We start from the raw sequence: 21,809 nt of genomic DNA on the forward strand, positions 1-21,809 counted from the left end.
GCGCATAACACTTACAGTCGTGTTGTGTAGGATTAAGAATTGACGTTTACTAGTGTTTCGTGAATGCAGCACGCGCACTATGATGTTTCATCATAGTGGAGGCATATGCTAACCGAGCGAGACAGCGAGCAAATATGAATACAAATGGTTTCAAACCATTGGTTTCAATGCACAATAGCGGGGATCTACAAAACTTGGGCAAATACGTCACCACAGATTAGTTTCCTGGGGTTCCTGCAGAAATAAACAGCCACCGACACATGAAATCCAACAAATTCCACGGTTTTTCTTCCTTTTTTTTCCTCTTCTTTCTCCTTTTATTTACAATTAGCATACAAACCTTCTATTTCCTCTTTTTTTCCATTTTATTTAGGATTGCCGTACAAAGCAGAAGCTCGCTCGGCTGCATACAAGAAACAAACCAACGTCCAAAATGTGATTACGTTGGCCAAAGGTTTTGTCTTTTGCTTCCCGTATGTAAAAGAAACATGACGGCGTCCATCTGAGCGGCGCTCCTCATGTTATATAATTAGAGATTATTAGACTATGATGAAAGAAAAAAAAAAGTTGATGTGATAGAACACTTATTTACATTTTATTGAAATGTATAGTGGGTTTTAAATTTAATAACTGTCTAAATATTACACATTGTCCTTTAAGTCCCATTTTATGCATCAATTGCTGAAAATAGATCACGTAACATCATCTGTTTTATTTCTGACTCATTTACAGAAAAATTGCATCACTAATGACCGAGCTGGCGAATCAGTCGCCAAAGCAACGAATCGCAGACGGGGCTTCCACATTTTCGGCATGTGTTTTAGGCTTGAAGCAGGTTTACATCCTTCGGTCGGAGTCATAACGGGCAGTCCGTATATTTTTCCAAGTCTTCACGATCTGAAGCACTCAACGAAAGTGCGAACGTTCTCACAGTGTTAATTACAATGCACATCTGTATAAAACTTTACAAATTAAAGCCACATGTTTTGCAAAGAAGTCATGATAACACAAATTAGCAATTAGTTGCCTTATATAATTTCTAAAAAAAATATGTTCCTATCATTACAATAAAATTGAATTAGATTCAATACCTGCAAAAACAAAAAAAAAGTTCAAAATCTCATGTCCCCAAAAAGTGCCTTTGAATACCCCCATTTGAGAACTGCTGCATCAGAACAATGTGATTACATTACACTAAATTAAATAAAACCACAAACAGTAACTAATAGTTTGTTTTGTTCTCTGTCATTTACTGTACGCTTATAAACTTGGCAGTTGTTAGAGAACTAAAAAGAATGGGGGCTTGTAACCAAGTGTCGATAAATCTCAAAGCTCAACAAAGTTTTTCAACACAATTAAAATGTCTGCCCTCCTTTCAGATTGTAAAATATTATTGTAAACATTTGTGATATATCAATAAGTTTTAAAATAATTTGTGCCTCTGTGGTTGTGAAACATTTTGAAGAAAATGTTATAAAACGGAGCCCTAGCGGGAAATCTACTGCAATCTTCATTTCCATAGCAACAGGGAGAATTCCATTTGTAGATCATTATCATGTGGGCTAATTGGGAATGACTCGGCTGCTTCAGAGTTAGCTTGGCTTGCTCTGGCCATATTTTAGCATAAACAGCTGTTTTCTGAGTCTTTCGAAGGCCTTCCTTCAGGGACACATTTTAATCAGCTGTTTGCAATGAAATGACTGACAAAGTGTAAAGATTATGCAAGATCGTATACTCTCCGTCTAATGTGGGGCCAGCGGCCCCCAGAGATACAAGCCTCCAGCATGAGAATTGAGGGTCATACTTCCTGTATGAGGACTATTTATAGCAAGTAAACCCATAGAAACGTCTCAAGACCTTTTCTTAAAAAAAGTTCCAAGGATGCTCGGTTCAGTCACATTATTGCTGTTTTCTGAGGTGAGGTGAAATATTGTCAACGGCATCCCCGCTTGAAGTCCGGTGGGCAGAGGTATTATGGTCGTCACCAAAGAAACGCGGCACAACACATGGAGCCGTGTCTATCACAGAGCTCTCAGTATAAACACAGAGCAGTAAATGTGGATGATGTCAGGCCTCAGCGGGACAATCTCTGTGTCTCTTACCTCTGAACTTCTTTGGAGGGTTGTTGAGGTCCCCTGCATCAGGCTGGACCACACAGCGGTCATCCACCAAGCTGCAGATTGGATGTATTGAAAGGAGTAAATTATGCTGCTTAATTCATATTCCAATTCATATTTTTAATTAATTCATATTCCACAAGCATTTATCAGAATCCTGTCTTTAGACTAGTGGGGGTACATTGAACATATTGTAAAAAAAGTTTTTGGGATTGACTTCCCCTTTAAGCATTTATGTAAGGTTACTAAGAATGTTTCAATATTACTAAGATCTGTGCAGTAAACTTACTGTTACTGTTACTTTTAGCTATATAGCTAAAGGTATTTAGCATAGTGACGGTTCAAATCACGAATGGATTCAAGAGATAAAAACTGTTCCAATCCATTTTATTAAAAAAAATAAAAAATACAATTTTTTTTACTGTCGCATGCTGCCAAAAAGCAGCAACAACATCATGTCATCGCTAAAGACATGCTACAAAGGTCAACTTCAAAATTAGCACACCAAATGGATGTCAATGCAATGGCCATAATATACAAATTTCAAGACAGCCAGCAAAAACATAAATAAATAAAAATCTTATTAAATCGATCATGCAAAAAAGAACTCAAATATGCTGTAATTACAGCACAAGTCTCATGTATTCAAATGCAGTCAAAAATTTGAAATAGACAGAAAAAGTGTCTATCTATGCAAAACGTTAACAGCAAATTTCAACATTGACTTCAACATTGATTCTGAATGTAACTGTAGGCCCAAAAATCAGAATTGAAGACAGTTAGATTGCCACCACTTATCATTTCCTATAGTAGTACGTTTCTGAATAAAAACAAACAAACAAATGAGTGTCCACTGTTTGAGAGTTTAAAGGGTTGCAACCTATTGTGAAGAATGTAGCTGATCATGTGAAGAATGTGGCTGAGTTGGTGGTTACGCATGGAGAAAAAAGCAGCAAGCCAAAACTGGTACGACAATTTTGCAAATTTATGCAGTTGTAGTGTGCGTGGGATGTTGTGGAACTCGGCAAATGCCTATAACGACTTTTTCTTCATAGAGCAGGTCATTTCATTTGTTGATCAACTCTGCAGTACCATGAGTCATAATCCTGACAGTTTTACTGATTCCGCAATAGACAGTATTAGCTTTTATAGTTTCCATCTGTTCGTCACACTCACAATAAGACAATTTATTATTGCATTTACCAACCCTGTGCAGTGGACCCCACTATTCGCAGGGGATAAGGACCAAGCCAGCCCACAATTAGTGAAAGTACATGTGCATTTGACGGCCATTATACCTGCAATGGGAGGGACAACCGCTTTTTTAACCCCGACAAAGTTTGCGTGCAAGTGTGTGTGTGTGTTTTTGTATGTGTGTGCATGTGCAAAAAGTGTTTTCCACAAATAACAGGTGCCGGTTACAAAGATTAAAACTGTGAAAAATGTTATAAAATGTGGGAAAAAAAAGGTGGATTTTTGCATGCTTTTCCCTCATTTGTCCATTAGCAGGATCATACAAAAAGTGATGCATATTTTTTGGTGAAATTAATGGAGGGTGTAATATTTACCAAGGAAGAATCCATTCAATTATTTTTGATCCTTCACAATTACAATGGCACCTGGTGCACACCCAGTGGCAGTATAAATTTGGTTGACTGAATCCACAAGCCTAAAATTACCATCATTCAATATAATAACATGCAGGTATAGCTATTAGGAAATGATTATCACAGCCAATATTTGATTGTTACAAGGTGAGACTTCTAGTTGTTTTGTTTTAATCACCATTAATATCAATATCATCACAAAATGATGGCCCAATGCTTGTGGATGCAAATATAGCAATCTGCCCTCTTGGTCTGTGGTGTATATCAACATAATTGTTTGTTTTAATGGTGTAAAAATATAAAACAATGTTTTGTCTTCTCTTTATTTTGAACAGTAGACAAAAAGCATTGGAGAGGCATTTACAAACTTTCAGCACCCCCCCACCCCCCCAAAAAAATCTTGTCATACACCTTCCAAATTGTGCTCTCCTTGCTGGAAAGCATCATGTGGACCAATCAAATGTGCTTACCCCAGTGTGCTGATGAAACCACTGGTGGACCCCTCTGCGTAAAGGGAGCAGATATCTCCAATGTGCAGGAAGCTGGACATTTTATCCGACATGTTGGAAGCACATTTAGGGGCACCTAAAACAGAGAATGTTAAAATAAAATCCAAGCAATCTTTTGAAAAGCTTTTACTATGCTCAAATAAGGAAATGATTCCATCAAGAATCCTGCTAATTCTAGGTGCAAATTCACACCGTTGTATTAGATCAGCTAGGAGCATATTTAGATGTTAGGCTGCTACAACATACATTTGCATGAATTAGCGGGCAAATTCCTTTTCATGTTAGAGCAATAGATTGCTGCAGGTTGAAATGTGAATAGATAATTAGAACCGCAAACGGGAAGCTGTGCACCTGCAGCAGATCCACTTCGCTCCATTTGACTGATTTCTAACTGAGGAGACCCTAAAAAAGTTGTTTTCGCCGCACAGGAACCAAAACACTTAAAAATAGTGCAAAACGCCATTTCATCACGCTGGCCGTGGCATTATTTATGACTAAATGAAAAACAACAACAACACCTGAGTGAACTGTGTCAGTCAGCAATTTTTTAAATTAAGAAAAATAGCTTGAACAAACGATAAGAGCTCTGGTTGACTTCGGCTGTAGGAAAACGTGTTAGCCCCATTTATGGAGCGCTCTATCCGAAGAGAAGAAGATGAAGATAAGGAAAAGAAGTTGAAGAGCACAACTTTACCTCAGCGGCGTTAAACGCTCGGATGTTCGGCTCTCCGAGAGCCAGCTACGACAACATGACGGTGGCTACACTCTCCCCTTCTTCGGCCGAGCGATAGTAGGAGGCAGCAGAGTGAAACAAGAAAGGATTTTTGACTGTGAGGAAGCCAGTAAGGAGCGGGATTGGCGTTGTTGTGCTGAGCGGCGCTCTGCTGAGCGGTGCTCTGAGCTGGAGCTGGAGCTGGAGGGGCTCACTGACAATACCACTTCTGCCCTCGCGGTGCCGCTGTTGAGCTCTACTAAATGATTTTTGTTGCGTGATTCAGCGGACTAACTTATGTCATTTAACTATCGACACACTGCGATAAATTTGCTTAATATAATACAGACGGGCAAAAAAAATGCATGAAATACATCAATTGAACTGTAACTTCAGTACCACTGCCTGCCTGTGGAGGCGCAATAACAAGCTAGTCAAGATCAGCTGACTGACCACGTGACATTGCGGAAGTGTCAGCAACATGTTCGACGAGTAAGCAATAATGCTTCGCTTTTGGGCTTTTTTAATGGTCTATTTGGGCTGCCTGGACAAAGCGCTTGTATGCAGTGCTCATTCCGAACCCGCCGCTTCTCCGGCTTCAGCGAGTTGCGGCTGTGAGAGTTTGAAGAGAGATGCCGTTATGGGGGTACACACAGCATCGGAGGAGCCGGCTGTAAAATATTCCAAAAGAGCCAATGAGATGCAGGCTGACCCACAGGAAGACAAGAAGATGCTAAGTCAGGTGATCGGCCACAGTTTTCTTAAAGCAAATGCTTCTCTCTGTGTATTTATGGCACCGTTGGTGTCTCAAAGTAATCAAACTTACGTTTTAGTCATACTTTTTAACTGCAACTCGTAGGCCCTTTCCCCACATTTGCCTGATAAGAAAGACTTGTGCTGAGAGGCCCACCAATAAATTAGTTCAAGGCTATAAGATTTTCAAGATGCCTGATTACTAATATTTTCATCATCATTTTGTTTGACAAATTGTTGAATTTGTGGTCAAGACAACTAATAAGGGAGTCACTAATTTGCGTTGAAGACTATATTTGTGCGTGTCGTGTTTAGATATTAGTCATCTTATTCACGATCGCTGATCAACTATAATGTGATAATTTGATGTTAAAATTATGTTATTGATCCGTTCCACAAATTATATGCCGTATGAATGTTTAGAGGGGCATCATCACGCCGTTTATTTGCAAGAGTCATTTTTAGTTATAGGAACGTTTGCTTTAGCATCAGTTCCATTTTCCTATTCACAGTATTTACTTTGTGTTGTAAAATGATTCCGTTACAGTACAGTCATTTAATTACAGTGAGTTTCACTTTATCTGTGGCCAGTTTTTGAATGCTTTATGGAGGTCATTGATGGTTTTTTCATCACTTTTGGACATGGCAAGGACTTTTACACCATGGTGTAAATGCTTTTTTTTCATAGTTATCAACAGTATTCAAGTATATGCTAAATAAACAAGTTATTTAAAGAGACACATTGATGATTGTGTCTTTTGGCATAGTATGCATTACTCTTAGATAAGATTAAGGCCAGCCTTTTCAAAGATTCCTAATCTGTTTAATTCCCTAACTTCCTTCTGCAAACTTCCCTTGGCACTAAGATTAACAAGTATACATCCTATATCTAAGATGGTGCTGATTCCTGGTGGAGAATTTCTAATGGGAACAGACAACCCGGTTATCCCTGCTGACGGCGAGGGCCCTCAGAGACAGGTCCACATGGAATCTTTCTACATGGACATCCAGGAAGTGACCAACCAACAGTTCCAGTATTTTGCCCATGCCACAGGCTATGTGACTGAGGTGCTAATCCATCAATATGGCTACTGTATGCATTTTTTGTTTTCTTTTTTTTTTATATAGGCTGCTCACACATGTTATTCTTTCAGGCAGAGAATTTTGGGGACTCTTTTGTTTTTGAAGAAATTTTAAGTGAGCCAGTCAAAAGCCAAATCACACAAGCAGTAAGTACTTCCATAATATCACTGCTGTAGTATTGCCCAAACATGAAAACAAACTCATAATATTTTACGCAGGCCACTCAAGTATGTAACAGCCCACAGATGGGCGTGCTCTCATTGTGGTTGTCATGGAAACCTGCAGCTGTCAGCACCAGGGGGAGAAGTTCACAGGCTTTGTTTTTCCCTCACTTCTTCCTGTGGGCATGTTTGCTGCAATTTATTTATTTATTTATTTATTTATTAAGTGGCTGCCAGTGCACATTTGCAGCACATTGTAACAGGAAGCGTAGCACAGCAGGACACAAAGCAAACATCGGTGAGAATTTTTTACTGTGTAATCAGGCTTGTAAAGCTGTTTTGTGATACAACATAATTCTTTGTGACATCCGTATGACACACCTTGCAATTATCAAATGTTTCCTGATAGCTGCGCAAACCGCTTGAAAATGTTTCATGTTGTTTTACTTGTTTGTGTCCAAATCTTATACTCTGTTGTGCAGACTACATGCTGTATGTGTTGACTGTGGCTATCGGAGCCCTAACAGTGTTCTGCAATTGGTTGTTAAACGGTCCTCTGGAGACCAAAGCTCGTGAGCCGCAAATGTTTTCCAAGTAATTGTCTCATACCAGAGATGTCTTGAAAAACAATAGCCCAGTTTATATTTTGTTACCAATCAAGAATGGATTGGTTAGGTTTTTGATTTGATTTGTTGAATGTAATTTGCTCTGAAACCTGTGGATTATTACATATATTTATTTGTCTGTTTTGAGCAAGAAACTTACTCATTACTTTTTTCAAACGGTTTTACATGCTTATCTTTTTATTTTTAGGTGGCTGCTGCCCCCTGGTGGCTTCCAGTCAAAGGTGCAAACTGGAGACAACCTGAAGGCCTTGACTCTAATATCACAGATAGGCAAAGAGATGCTCTTATGATCCGTTTTTTAATTCACCTTGGTGACATTAAACTAATTTTAAAAAATCTATTTCAGGTTGGATCATCCGGTTCTTCATGTTTCTTGGACAGATGCTGTTGCCTACTGCACATGGGCCAACAAGAGGCTTCCAACGGAGGCAGAGTGGGAGTACGCCTGCAGGGGGAATTTGAAAGACAGGTTGGATGTTCACTCATTGTGTAGATTAAACATTGTATCATCAACAGTATGCATTGATCTCAAAATTACGAAGCATATGCTTATTTTGTTGTTGTTAATATCCAAATGCAAATAAAAGTAGGTCAGTTGTGATTATCAACAATTTTATTAGCATCTGTTCAAAACGATTGCATTTTGATGTGACCTATTTTTTAATAATGTATAATGTAAATATTAAGAATAATATTAAATTAACATTTTTTTCAGACTCTATCCCTGGGGAAATCGACTGAATCCAAAAGGGCAACACTATGCCAACATCTGGCAAGGGGAGTTTCCTCACCATAATTCTGCAGAGGATGGATATGTCAAAACCTCACCAGTAAGTTTGAGTCTGGGAATGAAAAGTTCAAGCCAATAAATCTTATGTTGGCGGTTTGGCTGAAGCAAAGATGAAGTCTGATTTACAATTAATTTGTTAACTCTAAAAACAGTTGGGTCAAAAACAACCTAATTTGGCAAAAAATTTGGCATAACTTTCTGCATTGTTTTTTACAAAGTACATCATTCTGGGGGGTTGTTGTTTGCAAAACAACTTTGAAAGTGGGGTCAAAATTGCTCAAATATTGAGTAGGTCCTTTGTTGTTGTTTTTTTGACCCCTAATTGGGTCGTTTTTAACTGATTAATTTAAGAGAGTAATATTTAAAATCTACTGGAAGCAAAGAATGCTGACGAAGAACTTGGATTTTCACAGAAAATATACTGTAAGTGATACTAGCATTTTTACAGAATGTAATGATACTCCAGTATTACTGTAATTGTTGTTTATCCTCTATAGAGGGAGCTCTCAACCTGAGAATTAAACTTCCATTTTTTTCCACGTTTTTTATGCTAGTGAACAGTAACATTACATGTATGTGTAAAAGTATCCATCAAATAATACTTAAACAGTACTCTGAGAAAAGTTAATAATATATAGTTGAGAATTTGAATATTATGTTTACAGGTGAAAATATGTGTTTACATATCGTCAGAGCCGTCCTATTGATTTATGTCCACCTTTGTGTCCAATTTGTCTCAGCAAAATAGCAAAGTTAATCGTATCCCATCTCAACACATGAGACATCGTTGAAAAGGCCAACATGTCCTCTATTAAGCACACTCGGACTTAGTGTTGCATGGACACCTTGTTAAAATGGGTTTTGATTATTAGATGTAATGTCTATCTATACATGACACCTGCAGGTGATGTCCTTTCCCGCCAATGGTTTTGGTTTGTTTGATATGGTGGGCAATGCATGGGAATGGACCTCAGACTGGTGGACTGTACGTCACTCCACTGAACTACAACATAATCCGGTAACTTCATCATGTCATCCTTCAACAGTTTGTGATGTCACACCTGGTAGTAACATCTTTTATGTTTTGTTTTTGTTTTAGACAGGTCCTCCATCAGGCACTGACAAAGTAAAGAAGGGAGGCTCATACATGTGTCACAAGGTAAAGCCATGACGTCTGTTAATTAATTTACTGTAGTGTATACTGCTTTTTTATATTGGTTTTTATGAGTGGTGTTTTGTCTTTAAATTTATTTATGTGCCTCTGTGTCTTAAAAATATATTTATTTTTTTACATTTCCTCAGTCATATTGTTACCGGTACCGCTGTGCGGCACGAAGTCAGAACACTCCGGACAGCTCTGCCTCCAATCTTGGTTTTCGCTGCGTCTCTGAAAAGCCACACTGACTTGAAATTAAGTTTGTTTGTGTATATTTTTTTTTCTTTAAGATGAAGCTCCAGCATTTCTAAATGTAAAGGTTGCTTTGTTGTTAAAAAGAACTGAAAGACCACATAGTTGTGGATTTTTTTTTTTTTTAGGAAAAATAAATAAAAATATTTTTAATCAAAATGACCCGTGCTTTATTTCTCAAAGCAGTAATCAAGAGCATAATATTTGTGCTGTATTTTTAACTGGTGTTTTTTTCCTGTTACTTACTAAAGACAAAACAAAATACATAAATTAGAAATTATTATTGAAAAAAAAATCCTCTGCCAGCCTAATACTTCATCTACACCATATTTGTGAGATTTACATGTTAACTTAAAAAACACATTTTAGTGTTTGAACATCTGCGCACCATTGCAAAAATCATGTAACACATAATCTTTAAATTGCCGTGTCATGTGCTCCATTTGCCTGCCTAAACTGAAACATGAGGGGAAAGAAAGACTAATTATGCAAAAGAATCAGAAAAGTATTTATTCTGGCATTGTCAATATAACATTACATGTGGGGACGGGGGGCACTAAAAATACTTACAAAATAAAACGGTATTCATGAGGAAGGTGATCATTGCTCGAAAACTGAATTCAAAAAAGAAAAGCTTCTAACCGACGCTTGTTTTTCTAGCATTTAACATCACAAGTATCTGCAAACTAAAATACTATTTTTATTTCAATCCGAAATTTGAAAGGTATAGTTGATACAACATTACTGCACAGTTGCTAACATTCAGTAGACAATGTCGACGTCTAAATCCCGCTGTCAGCTTTTATTTGTTGAAGTTTAAACAAAACTCCATTACCTATGGGTTCACAAAGTTGACCTGTTTTACAAAACAGAAAGAAAAAGACTCATCATTACTAATGCTGCCACAAGACCCCTGGCCACTGCTGCAGTATTATTAACCCAAATAAAAGTGAGTTAGAAAAGCACCACAGATACAGCATAGCAACTAAAGTAACATTGAAGCTACATCCAGCTGCATCCTTGAAGACAAAACATAGAAAGAATCAGCGCGATACGCTATACTACGAAAAATCTTCATGTTCACTCTGCCACGTATCAGCAAAGCCCACAATACAACCTTGTGACTTTTGCTCCAAAATGTCAAAAGTTCTTGTCTGTTTGTGCTGCTGAAGAGGCGCGACCGGGCCTCCTTGCTACATGCTCACCACATGTAGTAGCTACGGGTGGTATCAACAGGAGAAGGTTTTCCCTCATTGCCGCCATCTTTGTCTTTATCGCCGTCAGCCTCCCACAGGTTGATGAGTGGCGGGTAAAGCTCATTGAGCGGGATGGACGAGGTTTTCAGCATATATTTCTTCAAGGAGTGGTGATAGTTCTTTCTCTTCCATCTGCGGGCCGTGTAGATGCCGACGGTCGCCAGACTGAGGAAGGCCAGCGCGGTTGCCATGACGGCTAGCACGGCAGCGCTCGGGTGCTGATCTGACAGGTTGAGGGCGAAGGTCGCGCTCCGGGTTGTGACATTTACACAAGACTTGTGCGTCTGCAGGTGGACGTTGGAAACCGTGAGGCACACCTCGTACTCTGTGGCCGGCTGAAGATGAGTGAGGTTGTATTCATGAACGTCAACAGGTACACGAGCCGTATAGGTGATGTGCGGGTTGTCGATTTTCATGGTAGCTGAGGCCCATTTTATGTTAGAGGACATGACATTGGAGTTGACTTTCCAAGAGACGAGGATGGAGTGAGACTCTGTCTGTTTGACGTAAATTCTCATCACTTGAGCACTGTCAAGCATTGTTCCGTTCACTCGGATCGAGGCAACCCGGGTGTCAGCTCCTTCTATGTTCTGGGCCACACAGGTGTAATGTCCCGAGTCTTCCACCTGTACATGAGACAGCCACAGAGTGCCCTCGCTGCTCAGGTGGTAGTGCTCTGACGCAGTGTCCATAGTGATTTTGCTTCCGAGGGGCGTCACCCAGTAGATCTCCGGCTCCGGCTCAGCCACGGCCCGACAGTCCAGACTGACACTCGCGCCGAGGTCTAGGTTGAGGTGGCCCGGGAAGGTGTCCTGGCATATCAGCGGGATGCACTGCTCGGAGGACTCTAGAAATCTTAGCTCTCGAACACGCTGGCCCCTGAGTTCGGGCGGGGAGGCGCAAAGCATGGCCAAGGGCTCCATGAAGCGTACGGAGGTCTTGTTGGAACTCATCCAGTGAATGACGCAGTCACATCGCAATGGATTGCTGTGCAGACTGATCTCCCGAAGGTTGGGCAATGCCTCTACCGAATGCTGGTAAAGAGCAGTGAGAGCGTTGTTGTTGAGCATCAAGCTCTCCAGGGAAGGCATGTCCCTGAAGGCCAGGCGGTGGACATAAGACAGCTTGGGGTTGTTTGTGGCCTCTAATTTAGTCAGTTCAGGTAGGTTGTCCAGAGCATAGCGATCAACAGACACCAACTCCATCATGTTGTTAATTCCCAACTCTTTTAGATGAAGCATGTTTCGGAAGTCTCCTTCCTGGATTTTGTGAACGGGGTTTTTGTTTAAATCCAAAAATTTCAAATTGGGGACTTTCTCGAGAGCCAGATGAGGGATTCGGATCAGTTTGTTGTCATAGAAAGATATGCTCTCCAGGTTGTCCAGGCCTACAAATGCATTCGGGGGAACATCGATAAGATCCATCCCAGCCAGGACCAAACTTCGCAAACTTCCGAGGGGCTTGAAGTTCATGTCCAAAAGGCCGATGACTGGGTTTTCGCCAATCATGAGGATCTCAAGATTAGGAGTTTCTTCAAACCAGCGGCTGTCAATGACATGAAGCTTATTGGAGTTCAGGTGCAGGCGCAACAAATTGTGCAGACCGGCAAACGCCCGAGAGGAGATGGAGTCGATGAGGTTATGGTTAATGTAGAGCTCCTGCAAGTTAGAGAGATTCCCCAAGCAGTTGTCCTGCAGCTGGCTGATCTGATTCTCCTCCAGATGCAGCGTTGTAAGATGGCCCATGCTTTTGAGGCCTACAGCTTCCACAGAGCTGAAGTTGTTCTGGGACAGGTCCAACTCGGTCAGGTTTTGAAGAGCTTCCAGCTCACCCCCAGTGTGAGAGATGGCGTTACTTTGGAGCAGTAACACTTGCGTCTCTGTTGAAAGATTGATAGGGATGCGTGTCAGCCTCAGGTCATTGCAGTCCACAGTTGTCGCCTCCTTGTAGGTTGACTGGGGTGTAAACCAAGGTCGGATCTCGCATACACACAAATGAGGACAGTATGTGGCACGTACAGGCAACTGAGAGGCCAGAAGTAAGCCCATGCACGGCCAGAGTAGAGGAGGCCAAGGCAGGCAGCCAAGCTTCATCTTGTCTGCTCTTTGCTCAAACAAAGGTTAAACGGGAGCCAGTCGGCAAAGTAAAGGCTCGAAGGGAATATTCAGCATTTGTCTTCCCCGTGGCCAGCAATCATCATTAAATGCCTTCTTCCAATCCGGAATAAACGCTTTGCTGATAGAATCCTCATGAACATTTATAAAACCAGATGTTTCCTTTTCTTGTCGCTAGATGAGAACCTAAAGAAGACAAATATAGAAGAACATTAAAAACAATTGAAACTAAGATTAAATGCATTTCAACATTGTTAAAATGCAAGCAAGTACACAGGGAATGGAACTGCATTGATTGTCCCTTAATTAAGGGCCACGGTTTTTACCACTTGTCTATGGCTGCCTGAACAAAAACGAATACAACAAATTAGCAAAACAGTGGATTAGATAACTCAGTTTGCCAGCTAAATTTGCATACTTTGCTTCTAAGCCTCATGCCAAATAATGATTCGTCAACATATTCAGTCAGCCAAATATTAGCTCTGCTGTACAGCTTCATTAATAAAGAACACTGTTATTTAACACAACTGTATCTTAGATAATGAGCTTTTTTACAGCCAACTCTGCAAAGATTAACATGCTTTTTCAGTGCAGTGTTGATTATGTGCATACCCGCCTAGTGTCACTGATCCACTTGAGTGTGTGTGGCACAGTCAGCAGCTATGGCTGTGAGCCCATTACACAACAGGCTTAATAATCACAGAATGTTAGCTCTTCACTGCTAATCACTTTCTGCTCATGATGCAGGGCTCATGACAGAAAAACAGAAAAATGTGAAGTCTAAGCATTTTTGTAATATCAGCGCAATGCTATGGGTACACTGTCCTAATCCCAACGCTGCCAGTTTGTACAGTAAAGTAAACATATACTGTCCGGCTACATTTTTGCAATTTGAGATTGAGTTTAAGAGCTATATAAGCATTGATAATGCTCATTTTGTTGATAGAGTCACATCAGTATATCCATCTATCGATCGATCGACCGACCGACCGACCTACCTACCTACCTACCTGTCCGTCCTTCCGTCCGTCCGCCCCTTTCTCTGCAAGCACTACTTTCGCAATGAAACTCCACTACTGTAAGTACTACTCTCAAGGTCATACAAAGAATTTATTAACAAACATTACTCTCACTGAACCATCCAGCAGTAGTAGCAGAATTATTACTTTGGTTTGTTTTTATGTCCACCTTGTGACTAAGCACCAATTTCCAAGCTTTTGCCTCTCATCTCCTGAGGGAAATATCCAGCTCTTAAGCCATTAAAAGCTCCATTATGTCCATTGCTTATTGCTCAGTCGGTTCTTGGAAGTACAGATTTTCCAGTAAACAACTCACACCGTCCTAATATATATATATATATATATATATATATATATATATATATATATATATATATATATATATATATATATATATATATATATATATATATATATATATATATATATATATATATATATATATATATATGCACGTACTGTACTCAGTATCATGCAAAAGGTCAGACCCACAGCCATCCACTTGGAAGACAAGCACACGAACACTGAGCCATTCTAACCCATTTATAGTATACATAAATGTATATACTGTAAACAGCAGTATGTGGACTATGTGTACGTCAGTAGAGACTGAATAACTGCATTCAACTAAAATTAACCAAAATTCATCAAAATCAATCATCATTAAAAGGTCATAATTGACAGTATACTGTATACTTTGACTTACAATTACAGTAGATGCAGCCTTTCTGGGCATCCTCATTAGATTATGACTGAGGGTGCCAAGTGAATAAACCTCAGCTTCAGTTAAATTAGCTATTATGTTCCTCTACCTCATTAATTAGACTGCTTGCCTGTTGTTATGATCTACTTTGGTGTAACTGCAGTCGTATATCCCGTGCAATGTGTTTCTGCTGCTCAGGTATGAAATTCAAGGAGATAGAAGAATAATTGTTGTTGTCATGCTGAGGCAGTGAATCTGTGACACCTGGAGTCAGGTTTTTGGCAGTCTGGCAGCGCTGTGGGTGTCTGCATCCATTCCTATTTGCATGACTCTCTCTCACTCTCTCTCTTTCTCTCTCTTCCTCCCTCCCTCCATCCCTCCCTCTCTGCTGGGTTGACCTTGTTGATCCAAGGAAACACTGCTGGGCACATTTGGTCAATTTCACTGATGGCCTGCTTCATAATCACTACAGCACATTCATACCTAAAGGGGCTGCTGGCCATTCCACCGCAGGAAGTGAAAATAGGTGAAGATATGAACTTGGTTCACCCTTTCCTGTTGTAGCAGCTTCTATTCATCTGCGAAGACTTTTAAATGTTGCTGAAGAGTTTCTGTAGAGCTGTTTATCCATTCATCCAGAAGAACATTTCGCAGGACAGACTTTTTGTAGCCAACTTATCTCAAAGGTGTTCAATTTCACATTCAATTGTTCATATATGTAGCAACAGAACAAGCACAAACCAATTAAGTTAAAGAGGGTGTATCATGGAAATTCAACCTTTTGTAGCTTTTAACCATGTTGCAATGTTGCAATGTTATTTTGCTCCCTTCCTCTTTGCTGGGCTTTCATCACCAGCCCCGCCCAATCAGAGTAAATCACTATGTTTCACTGGATGATGTCACAATGCAAAGAACGCAGTCGCACCGCTGCTACGCTGTTCCTGTGAATCGGCCCGTCCAGACCAAACACACACGAGTTTGCTTGGTCTTTCAAAAGCTGAAACCTTTCACCAGAAAAGTTTACAGAAGACTGCATGGTGAAGCTTCTTGGCCAGTACCAGAGTGGATTTGCCATAAAATTAAAAATGAGAGCTGGTGTAACTCTCATAGTTGCACCTGAGTGAGAGGCCAAAACTGGGAAGTAAAATGTTAGCTTTGTTTTATAGAGATTATCCATTTGCATTGGATGATTAGCACAGTCATGCTGTATAAAGACTGTTACTTAATAGGGCGTTTTTCTTCTGCTCCTCACTTCTTATGTTTCTCAATGTGAATGGCTATTCATATGTACTTTTGAATTTCTTGACATAAAATCATAGTTGTGGACGTAAGTTTACATGCCCCAAGGTAATATCAGTTTTGTTTTTCATGGATGTTGCCCTTCTACCGGACTTTCTTGTTCGAAATATAGCCACCAAAATACCTCCTATTTAAGAAGAGATAAAATCATTAAAGTGCCAAAGGTAAGATATCATTAACTATATGCATATATTTGTCTTCGGAAAGTCTCAAATATCGTGATACTGCATCTTTAATAAATAAATTAACCAAATAATTTCACCGATGGTTGACATATCACAGTTAAATCTGTTCGCATTATAGAACCACGGCATAATTGCTAGATGCCATTAAAAATCAAGTTTGATGTGATGAACCAAACTTTCTTTCTTGTGCAATGTGAGAAACAAGAGCAAATATTCATTCTTGTCTCATGACCTGACAAGAATATCAATAGGGGAGATGTGGGAACCTGGGGGATAATTTCTCTCGGAGTGAAGCCTGATACAGCAAAAGGCTGTAAGAATGGCTTTGGTGGAATAACACCTTTGTGAACTCTTGTTCTGAGGGAAGAGAGAGATTAGGTTTGAGATTAATTCCCCTCACTGCCTATACAGCAGCATCTGTATCCCGAGAAGCTATTATTAAATCTGCAGGCTGAAGCAGCAGTCAGATGTGGCAGACATGTGAAGCTAGTAATGTCAACTTGCTAGCATCATTTTTGACTATACCGTATTGCGATCTTTTTCGGGAATAATTTTTGCCTCACATGTTAGGATATGCACTCAGTCACAAACCCACTGCAATAGGCGGCAAAATCCTTCAACAGCTTGACATTATCCAACTGACAGTTTGAATGGAATGCTCCAGCAGCAGGGATTTATTCTCTTTGCTTAGCCAATCCTTATGAGATTTTAATCCAAGAACCCATTCACATATATAACACGCACCAATCTAACTACAGCATGCCTCACCAGTCACTGATATTAACCACGTCCCAAGACCGAATCGTGGGCATGTTATGAATCTTTTCTGATTCACGCCATATAAATTCAATTTGGGGTCTCTCAACATTCTCCAAAAGAGGTTGCACAGGCAGTATTACCACTCACAGCTTGTTGTGATGTTCATTTAGTCATTTATTTGTATTTCTGGATCCATATTTTGCATATTATGGAATGTTTACAAGGGAGGCACTGCTTCCCCCTACTCTGATTCTGAGGATCCTTTTCACCGGGCACCAAATATAAACAGTCGTTTCTGGATCAGCAGCCGCACACAGGCACACCAGCAAGCCGTCACCATGGCAACGTCTATGCCATCGTCGTGTGAGTTTCATAACCAAATGAGAATACGGTCATTAATGCTCGAAATTGGGCGTAATGGATTTGCCAAAGAGTGTGTCAATGAGAACCTTGATGTAACACAAACCCGTATGACTGACATAATCAAAAGACATAGCAGTTTTCGGGGTGATTTTGCTCCACAATCATGGATGAATTGTGCCGTGCCACCTGATGTTTTCACTATTCGGTCTCAGCTCCAGCCGCCCTGAGACACATCGTATTGGCGCTCTATTAGTATGCAAGAGTTTCACTTCACATCACACAAGGCTTTGGTGCAGCTGCTGATGGCAGAGCTGCAGAGCTGAGCAGGAGATATAGATGCATGTCCTCTTAGTCTGAAAGGAGGGAGAGGATGCACAGCTCTGCTGAAGCGGGAAGGTCATAGGGGAAGACAGATGGACCAATATGAAAAGACCATGCCATGAAATTAAGGGAGAGCTCTTTGCAACTCAATTCAAAAATTAAGATGCAGTATGATTAGTCAATCTTCACACCTCCTTCCCAGTTTAAGTGAAAGATAGTGGCGGAGCAAAACTTATTTCTCTGTTATACACAACCGATTTTATACTTGAGTTAGATATGTTTTCTCCTTTGTTGACTTTGGCACAAAAAAAACTCAGTTTTTGTTTCTTTGTCTCTATTCCAATAAGCATCATTGTGAAAACAATGGCCCAATAAATAGACACAAACCGTGTTACTAACTGAATGCATGGACGTTGTAACTCTTGTCACCCATGGACGGTGACTTGTAGGTTTCCTTTTGTTGTCTAGACCAGTGGTTCTCAAATTTTGAGCTTTCAACAGGGTTTCTAAAGGTTTCAGCAAATCAAATGGAATGGTTTTTAATGACGAGACAGGAAGTTGTTTTTCTTTTCAAATCAAGAGCAAATTAACTAGAACATGAAACAACTTCTTGGTAAATTGTGTTGTAGTGATGACTTTTCAACACCTGGGGGTGTGTGAAGGCACCTCAGGTAGTATGTGAGATTGTACAACAAATTAAGAGGAAATTAGTTGTTACATGAAGTAACTCATTGCTGAATTGTGTTATGGTAACCGCTTTGCAAAATGTTGCATGCCTTTATTTTGTTAAGTATTATAGGGCTGCACATCCAAATGATCTTAAACAATATATGTTCTGGATTTGCTAAACCACTGGTCTCGACAAAGTTGTTTTGTTGTAGTCAATCTTGAGAGGATAAAACAACTTCACATTTCTTTTTTCAATTTGAAATGAACAATCGAATCCACTTTTTGTCTATTATATGTTGTAGTAACTGGTGTAATTAAACAATAGACACTTGACAAAGGTGATCCCTGTACAGCACTCTCCCATAAATGTCTGCACTCTGTCTTCAGGATTCATCGCTGACATCTGCCAAAATTTTGGCAAGCCATTCTGTTCTCATAGGCATGCAAATGGTTCTGATGCTCACCATAGTTGTTAGTCAACTGTTTCGGCTGCACTCTGACATTGCAGTTTTGTGCATTGCAAGTGTAATCACAGAGTCGGTGCACTTAAAATGTCAAGACGGTAGACAAGAAGAATAAGGCACGTGTTTGATATCTTAATTCATTAAGTGATTCCATTAAATAAACAGTCTAACCGTTGAAATAACACTGCAGTTGCACGTTCTTTGTCTTGCTCCCTCTGAACACAAAGCTTCATAACAATTATATCGACACGTAATGCCCTTGAAAATGTTTTATGGACTTTTCACCCTCGTGAACATTATTATAGCAGAAGAATTCATAGATTGATAACAAATGTATTTCTTCTAATTCATGCTATTTTATGACTATGTGTGCCAAATAGCCTATAATATTTTGGTTCCAATAAAAAATGTGTTTATGTGCAGCGTCCATGCGCTACACGAGGATCATCTAGGACGCATTGTAAAAAAAAAAGATATAATTTTTCAATGTATAATATGAAGAAAATCCAATCAAAAAATGACTAACTTTGTCGATAAAATGTACACATTGCTTCCAATCTAAAGTGTGTTTCATTTCTGAGCATAAATACGCACGTTGTTCTCACCTTAAGCGCCGAGACGAACGTTGTGACCCATGCAACATCCGCAGCTCCTCTAGACTGAGGATGATGACGATGACGGTCCGACGAGATGCACAAATTTCAGCAACTTTTAAGAAGAGGAATCGGTCAAATAAATCCTTCGTACGGCGAAAGTGCAGCGACGAGCATCTGCTTGCTGCAGGTCAGCCGTACTGAGACGCGTCTGACACCGACACCGGTACCAGTGCAGCCTCACCATCTGCTCTCTTCCCGACACCATGGGAACAAAAAGTCCCTCCCTATACGCGTCCGAGCATGAGAATTTATTTAGGGAGGAATAGCGGAGCCATTGGCTGGACGAGCCAATAGAGTAGCTACTTAAGTACATCCTTGTATGAATGTTCATGATGTGTTTACGTGCCAAGGTTTTTTGCTCGAGGCTTTTTGAGGAGAAGAGGAACACAGATTTAATTAGATTATTTTTAGTGGGCTACAACTTGTGATTTTTCACTAATTGGTTTAACTTGGATTCGTGTCTCAATGTCACTTTGTTCTTTGGTTCAAAACCAACAAGCTGTGAGTGCTATTTCATTGTGTTTAGTTTAGTTTTGGGAAACACGTGCCAATCCAGAATCAGAACTTGTATATCTAGCATAAAGTTTATTTGTTTAATAAACGTGCAGAGAGAATCATACTCAAAAGATGTGGACTTAATTGAGGGCAATCTCTTATTTTCATACATTTACATATAAATATTAAATAACTTTTTTGGACAGTTGTTTAGCACACACCAAAATCATCGGTTTCTAAGCAAATAGCTGAGAAAACGTTGTTGTTCAAAAAACATTTTGTGAAACCACTTAGCATAAATCTACATTTACAAGACACAAATTGATTCAGACATATGCCATTATTTTACCAGTTCAGCCTACATAAGAATACTTATTCCTCCGTGTGCCCCCCGAGCTAAAATGAGATTGACATCCCTGCAGCAAACCGTTCTAGTAGACGAATATTAACAGCCACAGCAGAGATATTAATAACCGGCTGTTTAACTTATTGCATTTTTTAATCGGACAGCCTTTGCATTTTCAAGTTCACACAAAGCTTCTGCTTGCAACTGCTGTCTGTCTACTTTTTAGCAATGCTTGTTGCACCAAGGAGACAGTTACATGGAAGTGTAGTGGGCAGTGTAGTTTTGTGGTGTCAATGGACAAATAAAACAAGCAGGCCTACATAATTTGACAGCAAGCAGATTTTTGGCCAGATAAGACAAAAGGATTGAGAGCGCATGCACCCTTGAAACAGAAAGCACGAGAGAGAAATGCCTTTTTCTGTCGGAGCTGTCACTTGTTTGGCTTCTTCCTCCTCGGCTTCCTCGACTCTGAGGGGAACAGAGAAATGACAGCGTTTTATCATTTACTGTCTGAGCTGCAGCTTTGGGACCGACCCGACTGCTTTTTTTCTTCTACAGTGTAGCCAGAGAAGAAAGAGAGGGAGGAGAGACCGAACCGAATAAGTGGAATGTGCAAATTAATTGGACTTGTTTTGTAAAATTACATCCAGACATATTGTTGTTTGCATGTGTTTTAAACGGCCTTGACATCTCATGCAGACAGGATGAACTTAAAGACACAGCTTGAATAAATGAGTAGTTAAGCGCAAAGATGCCGATGCAGCGATAAAGTTGATACGCTGACCTTTAAAGTACTGCTGTCATCAAAATAGGGAAATATCTTTCTCTTAACTGCAATGCTTCTTATCAGTCAAGATCAGATTAAAAACTTAAATCACTCATTGATCCTTAAGATTTATTGAAACTAAACACCGGTTTATATCAAAAGAGCAACTGCTCACATGCAAGCTCCAAAATCCCACCTTTTAATTTAACATATGTTTTACTCTTAAAATGGGAGACATACAGCATAAGGCCAATGATCAGTAATACAGTCAGGAGCTCGGATTTTGAATCGCCGTGGCAACATATGTGCAGCGTTAAGAAGGACGGGCATTCTACTCCTCTTTCCTCCATCCTCCCTCAAACAAGTTTAATAGGTTAGGTGGACTCTAAATTATTTATTGATGTGAAAGAGTAACTAAAAGGCCGTTTGTTTAGATGTGTCCTGCAGCATAGGTGTGGAACTCCAGTCCTGGAGGGGCGGTATCCTGAATGTTTTCCAGTTTTCTCTGCTCAACACACCTGATTCAAATGATTAGCTCATTCCCAAGCTCTGCAGGAGCTCGTAAATGATTCTAATCATTTGAACTACAATAATTGTTTTACAAATCAATAGGAATTTTAGGTCAACT

General features: G+C 39.9%; 3 protein-coding genes across 3 annotated transcripts in view; 1 reads left to right on the forward strand and 2 right to left on the reverse strand.

The window, feature by feature from the left end:
• LOC148418939 (inositol 1,4,5-trisphosphate-gated calcium channel ITPR1-like) overlaps positions 1–5,106 on the reverse strand; it is a 62,120-nt gene extending 57,014 nt beyond the window's left edge. Inside the window, exons 1-3 of the mRNA XM_088424362.1 lie at positions 4,928–5,106; positions 4,195–4,309; positions 2,103–2,173 (exon numbers count right to left, since the gene is read on the reverse strand). Coding sequence (XP_088280488.1) covers positions 2,103–2,173; positions 4,195–4,286 — 163 coding nt within the window. The 5' untranslated portion in view covers positions 4,287–4,309; positions 4,928–5,106. The remainder of the gene's footprint in view (positions 1–2,102; positions 2,174–4,194; positions 4,310–4,927) is intronic.
• Positions 5,107–5,396: 290 nt separating this feature from the next.
• Positions 5,397–9,925, forward strand: sumf1 (sulfatase modifying factor 1). Its single transcript, XM_088423443.1, has 9 exons — positions 5,397–5,687; positions 6,593–6,766; positions 6,853–6,927; positions 7,756–7,838; positions 7,915–8,037; positions 8,284–8,398; positions 9,263–9,376; positions 9,458–9,517; positions 9,661–9,925. The coding sequence occupies exons 1-9, from the start codon at positions 5,448–5,450 to the stop codon at positions 9,760–9,762; spliced, it is 1,086 nt and encodes a 361-aa protein (XP_088279569.1). The 5' UTR covers positions 5,397–5,447; the 3' UTR covers positions 9,763–9,925.
• A 325-nt stretch (positions 9,926–10,250) lies between these two features.
• On the reverse strand, positions 10,251–19,799 carry LOC148418941 (leucine-rich repeat neuronal protein 1-like). The gene is made up of 2 exons (XM_088424461.1): positions 19,524–19,799; positions 10,251–13,322 (listed from the first exon to the last, which is right to left on the reverse strand). The coding sequence occupies exon 2, from the start codon at positions 13,113–13,115 to the stop codon at positions 10,968–10,970; it is 2,148 nt and encodes a 715-aa protein (XP_088280587.1). The 5' UTR covers positions 13,116–13,322; positions 19,524–19,799; the 3' UTR covers positions 10,251–10,967.
• Positions 19,800–21,809: the final 2,010 nt, after the last annotated feature.

Source organism: Hippichthys cyanospilos, chromosome 9, assembly GCF_059441005.1.
Source record: "Hippichthys cyanospilos isolate Australia breed blue-spotted pipefish chromosome 9, RoL_Hcya_1.0, whole genome shotgun sequence".
NCBI lineage: Eukaryota > Metazoa > Chordata > Actinopteri > Syngnathiformes > Syngnathidae > Hippichthys > Hippichthys cyanospilos.